This window comes from Abramis brama (assembly GCF_963993115.1).
Source record: "Abramis brama genome assembly, chromosome: 18".
Taxonomy (NCBI): domain Eukaryota; kingdom Metazoa; phylum Chordata; class Actinopteri; order Cypriniformes; family Leuciscidae; genus Abramis; species Abramis brama.
In genome coordinates, this window is record NC_139980.1 from 12958713 (window position 1) to 12975457 (window position 16745).

At 37.6% G+C, this 16745-nt stretch overlaps 1 protein-coding gene across 6 annotated transcripts in view; it reads left to right on the forward strand.

Moving 5' to 3' along the window:
• The window catches only part of cdc42bpb (CDC42 binding protein kinase beta (DMPK-like)), a 69277-nt gene that overhangs the window by 12346 nt on the left and 40186 nt on the right, over window positions 1-16745 (forward strand). For all 6 annotated transcript variants that reach the window (XM_084091917.1, XM_084091918.1, XM_084091920.1 and 3 more), the window contains exon 2: window positions 12189-12280. In XM_084091917.1, the coding sequence (XP_083948043.1) occupies window positions 12189-12280 (92 nt within the window). The remainder of the gene's footprint in view (window positions 1-12188; window positions 12281-16745) is intronic.

Genomic DNA, 16745 nt, shown 5'->3' on the forward strand with positions numbered 1-16745 from the left:
GACCTCAAAATGATTCAATACAGTAATCTTGTCCTTACGCTCAAGTTTCCCCTCATCGTATCAACTGTGATCAGTTTTCAGTATAAACTGTGGGATCAGTTTTTACATTTGAGCTTTGTGAAAGACTAAAGATTTTTAGTCAATTTGAAAGTTACATGCGTGCACCATTTTGTCTAGGCAAGACTTTAAGCGACTCACCTAGTCTTGCTTGATGGATGTGATTTCCGTAAATGTCTGCCTTAACAGCTGAAGACACGTAATGAATGACACGGAGCCTCCGTCCCTGAGACACACTGCATTGTCTGTTTGGAAAGCCACTGACCCATTCATGCCAATGGTGGTGACTGTTACCATCAGTCCAATTGTGGTGGGAGGCCACATTTTTTCCCCCTTGGCTTTATTTCTGTCTTCTACATCTTCATTATTGTGTAACACCAGCTGGATTCTGGTTTAAAGTCCCTGTTTTTGGGGGGATTTTGGGGGCTATCGCTGGATCAGTTATGACAATAAATGTTGTAATCTTGATGTCAGTGTTGTTTTAACTTTTTTAGTAGTGCTAAAATAAATAAGTTTGCATCAAATGATCTTCGTAGCAGCAGCTATTGTGGTTTTCTGCTGTTTGGTAATACAGTTTGTGGTTATATTTGTCCTCAGTGCACACTGATTAAATCAAGAGCTGTATTGTGTTATCCTGACTAGTAGGTTTGTGATGTTTATCAGTTTGATAAGTCTGTAACTTGATAATAGAATTAGTTTACTTGGCATTACTCTCTCTCACAGTGTCACAAGTGTCATCACTGCCGAAACTCTTTAAAAAGTAGTGATGATTACATAATCGCCTGATTGTGAGGATTTAAGAGAAAGAATTTATTGTGCATTTTAATTTTTAATCACATTTTGCCACCCAAAAGATGACACTTTCTCCCCAGTCCAGTCATGCATGATCTCAGACAGTCTGAGTGGAGATTCAACTCTTCTGACCCAATTATTTGAATGACAGTTAATCACCACGTAAAATCAAATGTCATAATCCTGAAAGCTCTAGCTGCAACTCACAAATGTCTGGATAATCGATTATTCAATTGATTATTAATTTAATCAATTAATCAACTGTTCCTCACCCAGCCTTCTCCTTTAATGTGCATACTGAACACTCTGTAACGCATACAAAAGAAAATCACCACATATACATACATGTAATGCATTTAATTATATTATTATATATAATAAAACATAAAGAGAGCTGGTAAGGCCCCATTAATCAATAATGAAATGCACAGTTTTCATTGCTAATTGATTATCTGTTGCAGCCTTAGTTAATTGATGTTCAGTTGTATTCTTTATTTATTTTTTACTCATGCGACATTGACTTTAGGACCAAAGGGCTTAATTTTATTGCTACGATTCACACATCTGCAGCACTGCATAAATCTTTGTCCGTAATGTATATTCAATACACCCTAAAGTGACACCAATACATCTGGCTCAAGTTATTATTTTAGGTTAATGACTATGTAGTACATGCATCTGGCAGCTGCTCTGAGGAAGGATGATGGTAATCGTGTGGTAATATTGAGCTTTCACAATGTCATATTAGCTTATTTTTTTCCCACAGAAGGAGAAGTTGAGGACTGGGTCAGGATGAGAGGAAGTTGTTTAGGCCTATTTAGTTTCTTCTACAAAAAGCAGTGTTAATGAGCTGAGTGGGTACCAGAGACAGCAGATGCTAAATGTGAATTTTGAATAGATTATAATAAGCTTAAAAAATCTCTAACCTGTTACCACAAGAGTAAGATTTCACTTGGATTTACTGGAAGCAAATGACAGATGAGGGTAATGGCTGGAAGATGTGGGTTGATAGACATGCAGTCTTAGTAAAAGGCTTCTGGGCATGTCTGCCACTTGTTTAAAAGACAAGCCTAGTTAAGTCTTTTTTTTCTCTCTCTCTTACATGAGGAAAGTTATTTGATTTCCACAAAGCAAGTCTTAAAGGTTAACATTGGTTGTAAAATTGGTTGTAAAATGGCTCTGATGCTTTTACCTCCTGCGACCAGCCAAACCGTCCAGCAGCCATCAGTCCCTCCGCGGCTGTCTCAGGATGACTTCCTCATCAATGTTTAATAAGCCATTTAGTGGCGGTCAGGCCTGCTCACTGATTGAGCATATCAATACGGCTCTCTTCAGGATATTGACAACTGTTCTTTTGCACTGTCTATTCATCAAATAAGCCTGAAAAATGTATCACAGTTGCCAGAAATATTAAGCAGCACAACTGTTTTCAACATTGATAATGATTATAAGAAATGTTTCTTGAGCAGCAAATCAGCATATTAGAAAGATTAGCAGGATCATGTGACATTGAAGGCTGGAGTAATGATGCTGAAAATTCAGCTTTGCATCACAGGAATAATTGAATGGTTAAAAAGAAATAAAAGAAAAAGAAAATGGTTATTTTAATTTCAAAATATTACTTCATTTTTTATTAAATAAATGCAGCCTTTGTGCATATTTGAGTATACTTTCAGAAACACACACAAAAAAAAATCAACTTACCGACCCCAAACCTTTGCATGGTAGTATACGTCTTATAGCAATTCACTTGTGTTATTTTAAATTATTTCTTTAGTTTTAAAGGGATCGTTCACCCAAAAATGAAAATACTGTCATTAATTACTCGCCTCATGTCATTCCAAACCCGTAAGACTTTCTTTCATCTTTAGAACAGAAATTAAAATCTTTTTTGATGAAATCTGAGAGCTTTCTGACCCTCTGTTGACAGCTACGCAACTGCCACTTTGATGCTTTAAAAGGTTCAGAAAGAGGTCGTCATATGTATGTATGTATGTATGTATGTTTTCAGACTAGTGGCTTAAGTAGAGGATTACTGTAAACATATCTCATTCAGTCCAATTGATCAGGGTTAATAAAGTTCATAAAGGGAACCTACTTGAAAAATCACTGTTGTGCCAGAGGTTGTTCTTACTTTCACGCTGCAATTGTGTCCCATTAAAGTCTAGTTTGGATTTTTAATGTGTCCCCTGATGATTTTATGATCATTCCTAAGATGCAAGTTCAAAGCTACGGCACAGACTTGCTCTTGCATTTTAAGTATTCGACCTAGTTTTTCTTTGAATGAAAGATGAGTTAGCAACGATCATCTGGAGTTGTGAATGTAGCTGGAGGGGCTGTGTTCTGAATCTTACTGTGTGCCTTGTGATAATAGCAGCCTCCATTTTTCTGCTCCCTGGCTCGTGTCTGTGGTCTGGTCTCTGAGTGAGTTTGTTAGTTACTCACTGGATAACTGGAAGGTTCATCTTCAGCAGGAAACTGTAAGCCAACATGGCAGTGGCGCAGAGGCTTGGGATTTCCATTTTCCACTGCTTTAAATCACTAGTCAGTGTTACCCACCTGCTCAGAAATAACTGACTTGACATTTAGATCGGATGCAGGAATATTTTATAATGTTAATTGACACCAACATATGTTAGTCATACTTTGCATTCATTTTGAGAATCTTACATTTAACTTTTTTTTAATATATGCTAATCTATGGCACACTTGATAAGATGCGCACAGAGCCAATTAATAAATAAAAGATGTGTTACTAGGGAGAAACAGTGATGTCTAGAGCTGCACTTTGAGCTCCAGAGCCGATCAGGGTCTCAAAGTCTGTCATTTTCAAGTGTCTGTTGAAAACCAGGTAAATGACACACACGTGTAGTAAAAATAGACTGGAACCATTTCTTCCTTCACAAAGCAGTTATTATTTCATATTTATGAAAACCTTTCTTAAAGATAGTCCAACCAAAAATGAAAATTAATTTATCCTTATATCGTCCCAAACACATGACTTTCTTTCTTTTGTGGAATATAAAATTATTTCATTTTCTTGGTGGGTTTTATAAAAAACAGAAACTTGGAAACTGAGCTCTGTGTGTAATATCTGCGCTACTAGCATATTGCGTCTACAGTGTCACATGATCCTTCAGAAATCATTCTTAATATGCTGATTTGCTGCTCAAGAAACATTTCTGAATATTATCAATGTCAAAAACAGTGCTGCTTAATATTTTTGTGGAAACAATTATTATTATTTTTTTCAGGATTCTTTGAATAGAAAGTTCAAAAGAACTAAATTTATTTGAAATTGAAAACATAAATATAATTATTGTCACTTTTGGTCAATGTAATGTTGTATCCTTGCATAAAAAAGTATAAACATTTTTTTTAAGAAGAAAATAAAATCTCACTGACCTCAAACTTTTGAATTTTAGTTTACATTTATTATACTTTATTCTGTGTTATATTACCCTGACAGCATACTATTTAATTAACACTGGTGCGAGGAGTTTACTAGTATTTTAACAAAAAAAATTACACTCTTCAGCTTTAATTTTGTTTTATGATGTAATGATATAATTCAGTTAAATTATAACTCATTTTATTGCATGATAAAATACTAATATTGTCCTACTTATACCTACTAATAATGGTTCAATAACCATTATTGAATTATTGGTTATTAGAAATGTTTAATTCCAAGGGAACAAGCAGCATATCCGGTCAAAGGAAATGGAAATAAAGACCTCTTTAGAACGTCCATAGATGGCAATTTGTTTTCATACAGATCATGTACAAATATCTCTTTCATTACATCTAAGAACACAATTTATTTCAGGCAACAAGCTCTTGATTCTTCCGTTCTCTTTCTTATGCTGCTACGCATATTTTTATTCGTCCCCTTAATCGTAGTGTGGCAACTCTAGCTCTGTGTTGTGACCTGGTGGGTATGGCAGAACAGTGTGGGTTGTGTTATCCAGACCCAGAGGAAAGCCTCACTCTGAACAATAGTCGTCTTATCTCCTCCATTGCAAAAAATCACTTAGATGAATGACTCAGTTAGTTGTGAATGTAAAACTAACATTGTCCTGTTGGTCATCTTTTCCGGGTGTTTTGGAATCATGCACTCATATGCTTACAGAGACGTGCTGTTGGGAAAATTTCCATCCAGAGAGCCACAGTCATTCAAATCGCTGTTTGTGAAAGTGAATGGCTTTCTGTTTCTGCATTACGCCAGCATACAGTGGTCTGCTTCCTCTGATTGATGCAGTAAATCATCCCAACTCTAAATGAAGATCAATGTCCTTGGTGCTCCAAACATCTCTTTTTATGGAAAATATCCCTATTATTTGTGTGAAGGGGAAAGTGTGATGATGGGCTAATGACACAAAATCTACCTTTACAAATTGGAGTGGCATTAAACAAAATGGTAAAAAGGTTCCATTGGACAACTTTAGTTAATCCATTAAAGGTAGGGTTGGTCATTTCGGAAAGGCTAGCAATAGCAAGCTAGCTTTGAAAGCATGAGATCCCAACCTCCTTTCATAGCGTCTCCAAAGCCACGCCTCCTCCAAAACGAGCATGAACGAGAATGAACCTCATTGGTTCTTGCAGAAGCTCAAACGTGCTGCTTTCACACGTGAGAATGAACCTCATTGGTTCTCGCACGTCAAGTGAAACATGCTTGAGCTTCCGTTAACCTTAATAGATGCGAGTTGATGAATGTTTATAAGTGAATAAAAGCATAAATTCAATCTGTTCATCATATAAAGCGATCGAGTCTCTTTAGAAAATTTTGCCTAAACCGCTCAATTCATATGAATTAGTTTTACGATCTCTTAATGAACTTTTTGAAGCGTCAACGTGGTAGTTGCGTAGCTGTCAATGGAGACATGGAAAGCTCTCAGATTTCATCAAAAAGATAATTTGTGTTCTGAAGATGAACAAATGTCTTACTGGTTTGGTACGACATGAGGGTGAGTAATTAATGACAGAATTTTCATTTTAAGGTGAACTATCTCTTAAACATAAACTAATATTACTAAATGATTTAAAGGGGGCATATCATGAAAATCTGACTTTTTCCGTGTTTATGTGCTATAATCGGGTCCCCGGTGCTTCTACCAACCCAGAAAACGTGAAAAGTGAAAACCCCCAACTTTGTTTTGGTAAGCTTTTCTCTGCAAGCATGTCAAAAAATAAGCCGATCAGATTTCGCTCCCCTTCTGAAGTATGAAGGGGATCTTATTATAATATTACCGCCCCTCTGCACGTTTCCACCCACGGCGCCACCATTTGGTTTTCGCAGGTGACTACAGTGTAACCAGTTCTAACGCAATGACAAAAGTTCGAGCAAAGCATGCAAACTGTTCTGCGGTTGGCTGCACAGACGAGCACAGAACACTATTTAGAGTCCCAGCCTCAGATGAGACGAGAGCAGTGGATTCATTTTGTTTTCAACGGAAATCACACAGAAATGGATGAATCCATGTAACTCCCAAACAACTACATAAATGTATCTACTAACCATTCAGAAACGTCCAAGTGCGTCTAAATGTTGCAACCTCTTCCTGAGTCTCTCTGTTAAGGCTGCACTCCGCTACTGGTTATTTCTGAGATTTTGGATGAATGAGATTATTCACGTGTTTTGTTATTGTATCCGAAGCTCGTGTAAAGGATGGGCCATGTAAAGCAGGGGTTCCCAAACTTTTTAGCCCGCGACCCCCATGTTAAATGCGCTGCTGCCCCGCGACCCCGTACCTCCCCCACCCCAGGGTCCGAAATTAACTTTTTGGCTCACCTGCCACGGGGACTGGTAGATGAAAAAATCCACCAGCCAAGCATATTTTTTACGGCCAAAATAATAAACAGCCTTTTTTTTGTCACATATACATTCATTTCAGTACTTTTAATTGAGATAATAAGGTAGGCCTATTATGTTGAATACAAACCTAAAAAAATGTCCAGAGCAAAATTTGAAATGTATAATAAAAAAATCTATATATATATTGATCAGAATGTGAGAAATATATGAAATATTACTATCATTGGGGTGAAATAGGCTACATTTTTTTTGTCAGTTTTGTTACCTGACTCATGTGGAAGGGAAGGCAGAACATAACACCTGTTCCCTGAGAGATAAGGGAACGAGTATTGCGTTGCAAACGCTATGGGAAAACTCCTTTTCTCGAGAAAAGAACGGCCATGGTGTGTAAAGCAGAAGCAGCCTGGCCAGCGGCGGAGTATGCACGATCCGCGAGTGCTGAAGACGTTCTGCACGGCTTAGATGGGTGCGCAGCCTTTGCTCTCCAACTGCCAGCAGGATATAAATGGGCGGCGACCGCTTCTTCCAGTGGCGGGAGCTTTTTCCTCAGCGCCGTCAACAGATAGAGCGTTAACTGTACGAACACACCGCCGCCGACTTGAGCTGCAAAGAAGCTCTGGCCGTCCTGTCAAGGACGCTTGTCAAAAAGTACGGGGAAGCTTGACGCCTGGCCGCTCTGAATAGTGAGTGCGCGCGCGCGGCCGGGGCGCTCTCTCTCTCTCTCTCTCTCTCTCTCTCTCTCTCTCTCTCTCTCTCTCTCTCTCTCTCTCTCTCTCTCTCTCTCTCTCTCTCTCTCTCTCTCTCTCTCTCTCTCTCTCTCTCTCTCTCTCTCTCTCTCTCTCTCTCTCTGCTTAGAGGCAGAAGAGCGCGTGCGCGCTGCAAATTTCATATTTTGGTATGAACATTCACCCGCCAGTGTGGCGGATAGACTTTTGAGATTTACTCGCCAAACAGAAAATCTACCCGGTGTGATAGCCTACGTGCGAAAGGGTTAAATTAATTGCAACAAAAATATATAGGGCCTATATATTTTTTCCACTTTTTTTTATAGAAATCATCTCGCGACCCCTGCGCCGGGGTCCAGCGACCCCCACTTTGGGAACCACTGATGTAAAGGATGGGGCAGGGAGCAGCAGCTCATTTGCATTTAAAGAGAGACACACAAAAACTGAGCGTTTTTGCTCACACCCAAAAAGGAGAAAATTTGACAAGCTATAATAAATGATCTGGGGGTATTTTGAGCTGAAATTCAACAGACACATTCTGGGGACACCATAGATTACATCTTGTGAAAAGGGGCATAATATGTCACCTTTAAAATCATTTTTAAAAATTTAGTTAACTATTGTTAACAAATGGAACCTTTTAGTAAAGTGTTTACCAACAAGGTAAAGCAACTAGGCATAAAATAGGGAAGAGTGTTTTTTTAATTTGGCTTTAGTTTTGCTGTGACCCATCATCATTGTTAAATATTTAATTGTGTCATATCGATTGGAGACGCTCCGCTCTGACACACATGGGATCAAGCAGTCTATTTTAAACTCATAAAGCTGGAGCTTTTATATGTCAGGTCAAGCGTGTCCTCCATGAAAACATTGTAAGATGATGTGTGTGAAGATATTTTTAAGAATAGCAGTTACAGCGAGTGATGTTTCTATGTCTGTAGCATTGAGGCAGGTTTACTAGAGAATGACGGTTCAGTGCTTCATCTAGCACAGTTTAGTCTTTGTACACAGTGCTCCAGTGTTCTGTCTAATGGAGCGTGCATGATAACTGCAGTACCGCACAACTCTCCTGGATGCAGGAAGTGATACAGCGTGACAGCCAGAACCATTTAGACAAGAACTCTTGGGCTACGTTCACACTGCGAGCCCTAGTGCTCAATTCCGATTTATTGCTCAGATCATATTTTTTAGTATAGCTGTTCAAATTGTTGTTTGCATGCGCAAAAGAACTCTAAAAGACGTCACGCATCACGCTGTCATACGGAAGTAAACACGGAGGACATCTGAGTAATCTATTATGTGTTTATTTATGGTGTGAACTGCCGTGGAATAGAGCCAATTTATGCAATATAAAAAACCACGAGGAAGCGAAAAAATAGTGCAGAATTTTTTTAAAAACATTTTATGATACAAGCCCTCATGTTTTGCTTGTATATAGAGCTGTCAATGTTATACTTGACACATCACTGTCCTTCCACTGAATGCCTTTCGCAACTTTAAAATCTGACTCACGAGCGCAGATTTGAACGGATTTGGATCACATTTACCTGCAGTCTGTACTTAGCATTAGAGATGGGCCTATGTATGTATGTATGTATATTTCAAATGTTTTTTAATTGTTTTCTTATGCTCACACTGGCTGCATTTATTTGTTAAAAAATTGTATAAAATAAAATATAAAATAACGGTTTTCTATTTTAATGAAAACTGTTGTGCTACTTAAATCTTTTATTTTATTCTGCTACTTAAATATTTTTTCAATATTTTCCAGTATTCTTTGAATAGTTTAAAAGAATAACATTTGTTTTAAATGGAAATCTTGTGTAACAGTTTCAATGTAATTCTGATCAATTTAATGCATCCTTCTTGCTAAATAAAAGTAATCTTTTTTTTTTTCCTAAAAAACAAACTCCAAACTTTTTTTAAGTGTGTGTTGGTGTACATTTATATAGACAACCAGACAGCCTCTGCTTCCAGCTTAACACACAATGCTTTTTCTTCAAAGTGAATTGTTAGTTTCACTTTTGCCTCCATGTTTCTGTTGGACGCCTGGACTTTTCTAGCAGCTCGTTTTCATATTTTCAGTCCTGCAGCTGGTGTTTTGATGTTGCCATAATCATTTAGTATGTGAGTGATGAGAGTTTATTGTAATTGCGAATACATGGACCTGGAGACTTGGAGAAATGCCTCATCATATTTGGGGTCTGGGAGGATTATCAGATTACATGTATGAAAAACAAAGCAAACAATTTTGAATATGAAAAGCTGTTTTTGTCCCCAAGGAGTGCTTTTAAAATGATTGTGTATGCGAGTGTACAGGTTTTTGTACTGAGGATTAACATTATTTGTAATGATTTACTTCTCAGCTAGTCTCGCGTCAGACTGACGACTGACGGTCTGGACTCCATCACAGCTTTCATTGGCCACGGTTCTCCCAAGAGGATGTCTGACTGACATGTAAAGCAACCAATCATAGTTCATTTTGTTCCGCATCGTTTAGGGCCATGAAAATGTGAAGTCCCTACAATAACAGACTTGCATGCATCTCTATTATTCTTTCAAGAGCGTTGGAGCCATGAATTTCACATACTTTTAAAAATCAAACACAAATGCTTTCTTTTTCGAAGAGGGGTTTGGCGTCACGACGGCTTTGTTTCTAGGCAGACCGTTAAAGAACATGACACACGCGACGACATAACTCCTGAATTGTTTCCCATTTTGTGTGCCATATGCATCAGAAGGCGGCACAGACGCCACACCAGACTTTTATTTTGACTGCACTAAGAACGCCAGCACCTGAGCGCACACAGCGCTCCTTCACCGTCTTTATTAATCTACAGTCTCTGTTTAACAGTTCTGTCTAATACGTTATTAGATAAAACTGTTCAACAAAGTAAACTGTATAAGAAAAAGCATTATAGTGTTTGCTTTTATCTTATTAGTAATAGAAAGGCAAACACTATATAATACTACTTCATTTTCCATCAGCATTCATTTGTAGCCTGCATGAACGTTACGTGTTACTCTGAGCGTGACCGTCGGTCGGTCCGTGTGAATTGAATGCAGACTCCTGAAGAGTTCAGCTTCACTGGACAAAACTTTAAACCCTTGATTTCAAACTATTTCAAGCTATCCAGTTGCCCACTATGTTATATTCATGTCATTTTCACTGTGTGCTGTATGTAAAATGTAGCTACCTTGTCTTTAGTTGAAAGAAAAATAAAAAAAATGATTCATTGCGCACAATCTTACCAGATTATTGAGTGCCCTGTTGGTTAAACTTCCTTTTTATTCATATATATATTTTTTTTTACATTTTTATTTGTGAAAAATACTGTAATGGGATTACAGAATCAAGAAGTTGCCATCTAAAGTCTGTTTATTTTACAGATTTATTTATTCATTTTCAGTTTATAAAAAGCAAAATATCTTATTTCAAAAATGTAATATTGGTCAACTACTATTCAGATTTAATCGCATGCCTCATGCATACACAGTCCAGTTCCTTAAGCTGAGTAGTTATACATCCTAATTCTCAGAAGATGACAACTTGCATCATATAATTCCATGTATGGCCCACAGCCTCTGAGGCTAAGAATAGGTTACAGGAAGAAACACTGCGTGGTCAATGGGTTGACGTAGTGGATCAGCACCAGTTTATGAGTCAACATTATAAACTCCTGTTGTCAATGGTGCTGTTAGTAGCTTCCTAAATGAGCGATAATGGCTGACTTTTTGTTTCTGTTGTTGCTGTCTTGGGAGGGACATACCAGTGAGCTGGCCTCGTGCATTCTGGGCTATAAAGCTGTCAATAGATGCTGGGCCACTTTGAGGGATCTTCTCATTAAAAGCAGATGATGTTCTTTCCATGCAGCTTCGAGCGTGTGGTTCTGTCTGAACGGCTGAGGCGCAGGCCTGGCGTGTGTTTAGAGTTTAGAGCCCTTATGAGTGATAAATGCCTTTTGTAATTACATGTGACTCGGCGTATGTCCTCATATGGCGAGGCGTTCAAGCTGGTTTAGCGGTATCTTGGGTGCTCGCCAGGCCCCCAGCAGTGCCTCGTAAAGGCAAAAACTGGGACGACAGTTGGACAACATGAAATGTATCACACGCTGTTTAGGTTACATTGTCTATTTAATCGCTTTACTGCTGCATTTGATGGGTGTCACCGAAGCTTTGCTTGTGTTCAGATTGTGGTGACATTTGAGAACAAACTCCATTTAGTAGCATATACACACATACATTCATTTATTTATTTATTTATTTATTTATTTATATTGTATAGGGCAATATATTGGTACCATATCAGTTTTCTTTCTTTTTATTTATTTGTTTGTTTTTATTTATTTATTAAATGTATTATGTATTATGTATTACTTTATTTAGTATTCATGTAAAATATATATTTTATTTATGTACATTTATGTTCATTTTATTGTGCATGCTCATTTCCAGTGCTGATAAGATGATATTTAAAAAATACTTTATACTTTTACTTAATTTAATAGCACTGTTAAATCTTTAGGCAAAATGAATATTCGTTTATCATACTATATATTATAATGCTTTACTACCTAAATGCAGTTGTAGCATTTTATGATTGTTTTAAGTGTGTGTGTGAGTTTTTTAAATAGTGGCCATAACAGAATAATTAGCTTATCTGTATGCCAGCATTTTAATATTGGTGCATCTATATCAGTGGCTCAAATTTTGGCTGTTTTGGTGTGTCAGCATCTTTCTCTATTGACGACCATTTAAAAGTAGAGATCATAACTAACGATCTCTGTCTCTCTTTGCAGTGAAGCCGTTCACAACCACTGTGAAGGAGATGCGCCTTCATAGAGACGACTTTGAGATGCTCAAAGTGATCGGCCGGGGAGCCTTTGGAGAGGTAAGGAATTCAGTGAACCCTTGTAAGGAATTCAGTGAATCCGTGCTGCCTTTTTGGCATGTTTAAAAGTGCAGGGAAATCACCTCTGAATCTCTCCAGCATTTGCCATATTTTGTGGTTTGTTTTCATGACCCATTTTGTGTGTCCAATGAAAACCCCAAACTATCAGTGAAGTATTCATGTCCCCCTCAAGAATCTTATCAGCAGCCACAAACCTAACCCCTTCCTCTCCTCTGAGTTTCCCTTCTCTCCCCCCTGCCAATTCCCCAGGGATCTTGGCCTGGCGTTCGACTGCTATTCTTGGGCCGGCACAAATCTAGGCATTTTAGACTAATCATTTGTTTTACAGGGGAATGTGCTACTCGTTCCTGCACTATAACACTTGGACTTTTCACTACACGCACGGTGCACTTTTCTTTTTCTTTACCAATCTGCCTTCCATCACTGTTTCTCGCCTACGTTTTCTTTTTTTTCTTTTTTCTCATCCTCCTGTTCACCACAATTGAATTAGATTGAAGGGAACCGGGAACCGAACTACAAGTGTGAACAGACCCTTTGTTTTCAACCCCAACCCACTTGTTCTTTTGGAACTGAATCACAATAAGTTTGCATAATCTATAAGTATGTTTACATGCACAATTATAATCATGGTACAGTGCAACAGTTGGGTTCTCGAAGTAAAAATCTTATTCATTTTCATTTTCTTCAGGGAAATAGATTTTTAACGATACCATGAATCTTTAAATCATTAGTTTTTTTTCCTCTGTTGTTTTTTATTTCATTCGTAGTGCTTCAGGGAATTGTAGTTATTTCCCTAATTAAAGCTGTTAAGTATGAAGTCTTTTTGTCTGATTTTCAAATACTTTTTTTGCTTCAAAGCAAAAAAAAAAAAGGTCTGTTAGGTCGACTTTACAAAAAAAAACGGACTGGTACGATTTCAGCAAACTGAAAATTCCCAGTTAATATTAACAATCATGTTGGGGACAGATTATTAGATATTTTTGAATTAGGAGAAACATTTTGCTGTGTCACACCTCTCTGCTCTGTCATTACACCTCCTTTGTAAATGAATGTGTAATTGACTCATTTCCAAATTCACACAATTCAGTATTTCCGTTCATCTGAAAAAAAAAGAAGCAGAATTTAACTCTGCTTAAACAAGGGCGTCTCATCGCTTGATTCTGAAGCTGAATAAGACTTTATTTTGGGGAGAGATCTGTCCATAGTTCTCCTCCTTACTGTAGATTCCTGTCAGGAATGGCAGTGGTGGCACAGGAAGCAGGGCAGGACGGTGCAGCTGTCAGGAAAGGCTCCGGAAGCCAGAACCGTCTCTAAGGAGTGACTTTCGTAAAAATAGTGTCTCACTCCTCATGTAATTTGTGCGGTTCATTGTCCCTTCTTCAGCCGCCGAGACCTCAATAACCCTTCCTTCTCAGTCGCTGGGCTTTTTTGTCATGTGGATCTAATGATGACTCAGATCTTCGGGGGATTTTGCAGTCTTTCTGTTATCATCAAGCCAGGCTATTGTTCCCTGTGCTGCTGCTTGTGTCGGTTTCAGAGCGTTCAGGCTCATGTGTGAACATGATGCTGCCGTTTTGTTCCCTTTTCCAGCCGTTTCCTGTGGCTCTAACATTACAGGATGTACTTCCAGAAAAATCTCTTGCATTTCCTGTTTATGATTGATGTTGTGGTCCCAGCTGAAGGCCTGGAATTTGGGACTGCTTAAAAGAATAGTTCAGTAAAACACTTTTTCTAAGCTTCATTTTCTTTGTTGCTGAAACTTTCAGTCTTTTGCAAAAGCACCATCACGGTATCAAAAGAGTCCATACGACTCTTGAGCTATATTCCAAGATTCTGAAGTCATAAAATAATTATTGATCTTATTGCAAACAATTTATCCAAGCATATTTTTCTTTCTGTTTTTCATTTTTAAAATCTTGCAATCCTAATCAAAATGTCATAACTCGATCATCTGGTAAATTTACATACAACTCGATCATCTGGTAAATTTACATACTTCTCTCTGATGAAGGATAAAGGACTTATCTAATCATTTAGTCTTCTTAAACCCTCTCCTTCTTACTATTGACCTCAGGCTTGCATTCAGACCTGCCTTCATCCAGTCAACAACCGATGGATAGAATCAAATCTGTTTTCGAAAATGTGTTTTACTCGAATGTGTCACAATAAAGGCCCTTTCACACCGGATGCGTAACGAAAAAGCGAATAGTTCGTGTGCGAATAGTTCGCGTCAAAACCCATCACATGAGCCGCGTAAACACAGTCTCTATCTCTATCTTTGACGATTAGCTTTCTATCCCAAACGTAGTTTAGCCTGCTAGCCTACACAGCACAGGACTATACAACAACTAAAACTATCACACAACATACTCACAGTCGTTATGACCGAGTTGGTTGGCAATGTTACGCCACACAATCATTGTCCTTGTAGTATGCGTTTGGCTGAAGCCTTTTCTGTCGCCGCAAAAGGAAAAAAAATCGGCATCGAAACGAAAAAAATAAGTTGTTTTTTCGCCGCAGCGCATTCGCGTTCGGTGTGAAAGCACTCATTACACAAACAGCTGATCAAAAAATAAAACCATCGCGCGAATTATTCGTGCGTCAAAATCGCGTCCAGTGTGAAAGGGCCTTAAGGAGGAAAATATCTGTCACTTCTAAACCATGAAAGACTAAAATCAGTTTTAGTGCTTAAAGTGAATCTTGTAAAAAAATAAAAATAAAAAAAATAAATGGAACCTACCTTTTTCTAAATCTAAATATGAAATATTTACCGATACCAATAAATGATCAGCAAGACAATTTGTGGAAGTGAGTGAGATTTGAGAACGTATGACTTCAGGAAATTTTGACTAGTCATATTAACTACTTTTTAATGGTACTTTTGTGACTTTTTTTAAGCTTGATAATGTCCATCAGTGTCCAAAAAGAAAGTCATCAGTGTTTGTAACTACATGATTGTATTTTTTTGACTGAACTAACCCTTTGAAAGACTTTTTGCAGTAGAGTCTCGTGGTTGACGTACTTAAATGGCACTCCCTTTTGCCTCACCTGAGACTTACTCAGAATAATATAATTATTCTTTTGACTAGAATAAGAAAGAAAATATGGAACAGGGAGGGGAATCAAGGAGAACTAGATTGAAGCAGACATTTTTTACATAATGTCACTGTGAGTCACTACATGGCAAACAAAACAGCCTGTAATGACAACTACAGAGTCAGAACGCTCTACGTGTTGAGGTTGAGCGTTGATCTCTTTATCTGTTCAAATGAGTGAATCACTCATGTAATGAATGGTTAGTTCAAAGTACATGCAGACCCTGTCCTTCATATTGATTTAGTGAAGATGGCGGCTTCTGTTCTCTGAAGGTACACTGACATAATTAAGATTGTTTGCCAACAACAAGCTGGAGACGGATTCACAGACCCACATGCTGGTCCTAGTGCAGAGTCATGGCAGAAGTCCAGTGTTTTATTATTGCAGGGTTTCTGTTGTCCCCAAAGCATCTTGAATAGCATTATTATTTGGTGTTGACTTGTCCAATATCAAATCTGGTATAGAACAAAAAGAGGGCTGTAATTTAACTCAAAGAGCCTAGCAATAAAAAAAAAAATTGGAAGAAATTAATGGATTTAAAGATATGAAACTCTGTTTCCCAGCTGTTACAGGGCTCAATATTAAGGATGGTCCAATGATCCGGGACTGGTGTGACAGGATTTTGGGACAATTCACTGGACGCTCTTGCCCTATTGGGTCAACATTTACATTCTTGTTTCAGTGATGTTGCATTCATTGGTTAAGTGTTTTTAACATTTAACATTTATTGATTGAGTTAGTTATTCACTTGCTGACTGACTTATTTAGAATATTACCATTTTGTAAATTTTACCGATATTGAATTTTACAGTCTGTGTAAGTGAATGATTTAACTTTTCCCCATGGTCTAGTGTTAAAAAATAAATAAAAACAAAATCGCAATATCAAATCGCACTACTTGTAAAATTGCAATTCTTAAATAAAAATCGCAATACATATCGTATCGGCACCCAAGTATCATGATAGTATTGAATTGGGAGATAGGTGTATCGTCCCAGCCCTAATATTCACCATATATAGCAAGGAAACTTACAAACAATTAACAGGTTTTTACTGTAATATTTTCACAGTCTTTTACTGTTAAAATCACAATCTTTATTTACAGCTTTTTTGTGAATTTACGCAAGTAGCTTATGACTGTCTTGGAAGTCTCTGGTAGAAGGGGCTGGAAATTGTAAACAATTTTTTTTTTTTATTGGAATTATTTTACTTATGATGTAGTCAAATTAAAATTACAGGTAAGCAGCAAAACTACAGATAACTAATGTTGTTTTTTCTCTTCTTTTTTTTGTTTTTCAATAATATATAGGGAGAAAGTGAAAATTTGGCAAGTTAAAATCTGAACTAC